The 5,645-nt window shown below is 50.0% G+C and overlaps 1 protein-coding gene across 1 annotated transcript; it reads left to right on the top strand.

The window, feature by feature from the left end:
• The first annotated feature begins 354 nt into the window (after window positions 1-354).
• On the top strand, window positions 355-4,836 carry emilin3a (elastin microfibril interfacer 3a). Its single transcript, XM_024006406.1, has 4 exons — window positions 355-940; window positions 1,171-1,290; window positions 1,578-2,254; window positions 2,482-4,836. The coding sequence occupies exons 1-4, from the start codon at window positions 786-788 to the stop codon at window positions 4,461-4,463; spliced, it is 2,934 nt and encodes a 977-aa protein (XP_023862174.1). The 5' UTR covers window positions 355-785; the 3' UTR covers window positions 4,464-4,836.
• The last annotated feature ends 809 nt before the right edge of the window (window positions 4,837-5,645 follow it).

Below are 5,645 nucleotides of genomic sequence, written 5' to 3'. Positions count from 1 at the left end.
CCAAGTCATCATTTTGATAGGGAGACAGTAGATACTGAATTTGTGTATGTTGGCTAAGGGATACTGTTACTATCCTGCATTCCTTCGAAAGCCATTTGTCCATCCCTGCATGAGGAAGTTGAATAAGAAGCCGCAGCCAGAGTAATGTTGGTGATGGTAGAGGCCCTAGATAGGCCTATTCATGGTAGAACTATTATATAGTATTAATGCGCATTGACACATATGAAGGAATAGAGGACTGGGCCCTCTCCCATCTAGTCTCATACTTGTGTTACTTTCAGGAAGGCAGTGTGGGAGGGGGATATGCAAATAAATGCAGAGGGTGCCCCCTATTAGGGCCCGGCAGCCGCCCTGTCAGCTCACAGTGGACTGTTGTCACCCCGACAGAGAGTCCACCACACCCGTAGCTACAGACTGCACCAGGGCCACACCAACTGACAGACTTGCACTTGGCTTTTCCTAAGTGCTGAAGAACTCTTTCTCTGACAACTTTTTTCCATGTCAGCTTCTCATCTATGGATTTTGGTTACTCAGCATGAAGTCTTTGCTTTAGAACTGACCGTTTTCTAGTTCTGTGAGGTGTTTTTAGTGAGATGCTATATCTGAATTATACATCCCTTTTACGTCTGACACCTCTGAGGATTCAAGTTTTATGATTTCCCTCAAGCTGAACTTAAAACTTGCCTGTAAGGCAGACTTACTTTTTCTTTAGAAACTACACTGCCATTCTTTCTGTCAGCAGTTTATTTTATTTTTCGTCTACCTTTCCTTGAGTGGGAGTAACGATGCACATTGTGGTGGCATTACATCCCATTCTCCTCCTGTCAGTCACTCTGTCACTGGCTGATGCCAAATCCTACAGACCCCACCAGTCCAACCTCTACAAAGCTGGACCCAATCCTCACCACCTTGTCCATGGGAAGCCCACCAGCAGGCACAAGTGAGTACTCACTCGGACTATACTGGGCTATACTGGGCAGAGGGGGCTGACTATAGATTGGCTCAGTATTCAGTGCATACTGTAGTTGATTATCGGTTGTCCTGGTCAATTTTCTTTCACCTAGTTTTCTCAAGCCAGTTAGAAATGTTGTAAGTTTGTTTTTAGGTATAAAATACATTTTTAAGACTGTTATCTGATGTATTTCTTCCCCATCATCCTCCCTCTGACAGAAACCACTGTGCCTATGTGGTTGAGAAGACTATGTCATTCACCATGCAGAATGGTGTAACACCCTATGTCAAGGCTGAGTACAACAAGTGTGCCTGGGGTCAGAAGTGTTCAACCCTCATGTGAGTGATCCATACTACACGAGACAACTATTCCTAATAGTTCTACAAACAAACCTACTGCATTTGACATTGCTACTGTTGTTGCTGCTTCTACTACCGCCTACCAATACCATGGCTACTATGTGTATAACTGCTGTAAAAACAACCGCTATTATTGTTTCTGCTGCTATTACTATATGAAAAGGTTATGAAAACAGTACTGCCATTTTTCCTTCTGCTGTTCACAGACGTCACCTTACGCAGTTTCTTGAGTCATGTTTTATATATTTTTTCCCATCAACCCACAGGTACCGTCTGATGTACAAGCCAGTCTATAAAGTTGCCCATAAGACTCTCACTGAGCTGGAATGGCGTTGCTGTCCAGGCTACTCTGGCTATGGCTGCATGGAGGGACCCCCAGCCTACAACCACCCAATTAAGGCGATGCCTCCATTCAAGGGCTCACCATTCAAGGGCCCACCCATTAAAGGAAATCCCTGGAGTCAGACCAAGGGCCCTCCTCCCATGAAATCTTACCCAATGCTTGCCAAGGACCCTCCCATGAAGGGACCTCCTCCTATGAAGTCTTACCCCATGAAAGCAAAAGGTCCTCCTCCCAGCAAGTCCTACCCTATACGTCACTTTGGGCCTCCTATGACCCACCCCTCCTACCCAGTGTCCTCCTTTGAGCGTTACCCTTCTGTGCCACAGCACCACCGACAGCCAGACCACCACGAGCCTGGACCAGACCATCACTCAGATCCAGATCACCACGAGCCAGACCAACATAAACCTGAACCAGACCACCATGAGGAACCAGACCACCAGGGGCCAGACCACCACCAACCTGAATCTGATCTAGAGCCAGACCATCACCAGCAACCTGGACCAGACCAACCTGATCACCCATACCACACAGATCACTCAGAGCTGGAGCCCGTTGCTGAAGAAACAGCCCCCCCTGCTGGCAGCCAAGAAATCGATGGTGAGGCAGAGTGCAATTCCAATGCATTTTCAGTAATGCTGCACATCATGAATATTACATGTACATAAGATTCTTACCATAAATGTCCAGAAACTCCATTGATTTTGGCAACATTCTTCAAAGACTTTATGAAGACAAATAAAATGAACACTTATGTTACATTACAATTACTCTCTCGATCTCTCTGATGTATGATTGTGTATGTAACACTCTTCTCTCCGCTGTAGGCCAGGCTCTAGACACGGTGGGCAGTGAGTCTGCAGAGCGTCTGGATCGGATGGAGGAGGACATGCGGCATCTATCCCGGGGTCTGGAGACTCTTAGTGGGACAGTGAACGGTCTGGAGGACAGCCTGCGTGCCTCACTACGTGAGGATGCCAGCAGGATGCTCTCCGCCCTTCTGTCTGCATCACCAGGCCCTGTCCCCGCTCTGTCCTCCTCCCCCCACTCCATTGTAGGCTTTGCAGACATCCCAGGAGGGAACCCTGATGCAGAGGGCCTGGATGGGGGCCTGGATGGGGGCCAGGCGTTCCCAGGGCTGGGCGAGCTGACGGGAAGGGTGGAGGAGCTCCGGGCTGAGCTGCAGGCAAAGGCCGCTGAGCTCGAGGAGCTGAGAGGCACGGTTATCAAGCACGACGGCACACTGAAGAAGATGTCAGGAGGGATGGCTAGCTTAACAGGGACCCCATTGAGAGACACCCAGAAGGCCATGGAGGATCTAGTGGACGTCAAGTTGGGTGGGGCCCGGACAGAGATCATCGATGGGTTTGAGAAGCGCGTGGAGAGTGCTGAGAGCCGCTGTGAAGAGAATGCCGGGGAGGTGAGGCGGCAGTGCCACAGAGAGCAGCAGGAGAGGCAGGAACAGATGGAGCAGGCCCTGGAGGGCAGCGCAACGGGACTGAGGAAGGAGCTGGGACATGTGCAGGCTCAGATTCAGGGACATGACCTGACAGAGGGATGCTGTGGTACAGTCACTGGCCTGGCTGAGAGGGTGCATATGCTGGAACAGTCAGTGGCAGTCCTCAACCAGTCCCAGGAGCACTTGAGGGTGGAGTTGGGTGGGCACAAGGCCCATGTAGAGGGCATGCTGGAGGGCCGTCTGGGGTATGTGGAGGCTAAGCTCAACCTGACAGGGAGTGGAAAGGTCAAGGGTGGCAGAAGTGGGAGCAGTGGTAGTGGCGGGGTCCAGGGTAGCAGCTTAGAGGGAGAGATGGGTCCAGGTGGCCTGGAGGCCCATCTGGAGGGGAAGCTGAAGGCTCTGGAGGGTCGTCTTCTGACGGCTGTGGAGGAGCTGGGGAACGCTACAGCCCCTGCCCTGATTGAGGGCCACGTCGTGCCCACGCTGGAGACAAAGCTGGAGTCCCTCAGGAGAAGGCTGGAGCTGGATGTGGACAGTGTGCAGAAACAGCTGCGTGGCTTGGAACTCCTCTGCATGTCCTCCTCTCAGCCCATCCACCAGGGAGTCACAGCCACATTGAACACTCATGTGGTGGAGGAGGACAAGAAAGGAGGAGGAGAGTTGAAGGGTCTCCTGGATGTGCAGGCTGACCGTCTGAACAGTGTTAATCTCACCCTGCAGAGCCTCCTGACCAGACTGTCCCAGAGGGAAGACCACCGGGAGGGAGAGGGGAGCTCAGTCCAGGGTGAAATCATGCTGCTTAAATTCAACGTCCGCTCCGTGAACCGCATCTTGAAGGGCCTGAAGGAGTCTGTAGTGTCAGTGGTCCAGGATGTGGGGCACGCCAACACCACATGGCAGGAGCGGGAGGAGCGCCTGGCCCAGCAGGTGAAGGGCGTGGTGCAGCTGGTGGGGCGCCAGGCCTCCATGCTGGGGGCGGGAGAGAGGAGGCTGACCCGGCTTAAAGGAGAGCTCCAGGAGCTGAGGAGGCGGCTGGCTGGGGAGGTAAAGGGCTGCCGCTCCACTGCTCTGGGAGTCCAGAAGGAGGTGGTGGAGGTGGGGGGGCGCTTGGCCAGCATGGAGGGCCAGTGTAAAGGCTTCAGTCACTTGGCCGAGGATCTGGAGAGGATCAGGGCAGAGCTGGAGAGGCAGTCAGATGTGTACCTCTCCCAGGTCAACGGCACCCTCACTAATCACGCTCACCAACTGTCTGAGCTAAGACAGGAACTCAGGAACTGCACGTCGAAGGCAGAGCCCACCCAGCAGAGCCTATTCCTCGTAGAGCCAGAACAGTTAAGAGGAGACCAGTAACCTGTCATGAAACCATTTACTGTAAGAGGGAGGCCAGTGTTCTGTACGGAATGATAATGGACCATTATCTTGAGCCCCAGAGGGCTGGTGGTGGTAGAAACAAAAGGGTAACGTTTCATCCCACTGGCGATCCCCATAGAGAATTTCTAATTGTGTTGAGTTTTGTTTAGCAAAATGTTTACACTTGATTTTTTTTATTGCTGTTCTTTAGTAGGCCTTTGAGTTTACAGGTATCCAAGATACTACATTTTGTATGATTATCACCTTTTGTATTTTACATTTTTATAAAACATTACAGTTCTTTGTGACCTGCATTCCTCTTGCTGTTAAAGTATTGTTTGTATAATAAAGAGGCGTTATGTCACTGTTGCTCTATGGTCTGAAATGTATATACTTGTAAGAATAAAAGTATCAATTTGACAACAGTAAATAAAAAGATGTACTTAAATCCATCAGTGAGTGAACACAATGGCAAAAGTATGACATTAGGCCACATCTAAAGCCACCAGAGGGCAACAGAGAGACAGATTACTCTGTCACTACCCATTGAGAAGCATCTGTGTGCAGATTCAAGAAAATACTGAGCTTTCAGTCTGTCTGTCTTATTACACATATTGGCCAAGTCCATTGATACTGAAGGGTCCCTTGCACCTTCAATTTCATCCATTTGTAAAACATGAAATAAAATATGTAGTTTTGCTTAGACTGAATTGATTATTCAATCAAGATATTGAATTTGGCCATTCAGTACCCCTCGTCAAAATGTGGTGCATGATGCTCCTGAATGCAAATCAGACATATCAAAGGAAACTAAAAGCATCATCAGGGTGAGGACTAGACAGACACTCGACACCGAGACTGTTGACTGTCTCTGTTCCCAAAGCACCCATCTCTGATGGGTCCTTATGACAGCCCATAGGTGACCTTCCTACTAACCCTCCCCTGTCAGTTCCTGTTTCCCATCTGACATCCCACCATTAAAATTACTGATTTGTGTGAGATGAACTGCGGTTATGTGAAAGTGTTTAGGCCACAGATGTGGAGAATGGTGGTGTATAGTAATGCAATGCCTGGGAGGGAGAGAAGGAGAGAAAAAAAAAAGACACGAAATGTAGGAGGCAAGATTGGATGCTGAAGGATAGTCATCTGCATGCACACACACACACACAGCACTGCGGTTGG

The sequence above is a fragment of the Salvelinus sp. IW2-2015 genome, linkage group LG17 (genome assembly GCF_002910315.2).
Source record: "Salvelinus sp. IW2-2015 linkage group LG17, ASM291031v2, whole genome shotgun sequence".
In the NCBI taxonomy this organism is placed as follows: Eukaryota; Metazoa; Chordata; class Actinopteri; order Salmoniformes; family Salmonidae; genus Salvelinus; species Salvelinus sp. IW2-2015.
This window is presented reverse-complemented; position numbering and strand designations above follow the sequence as displayed.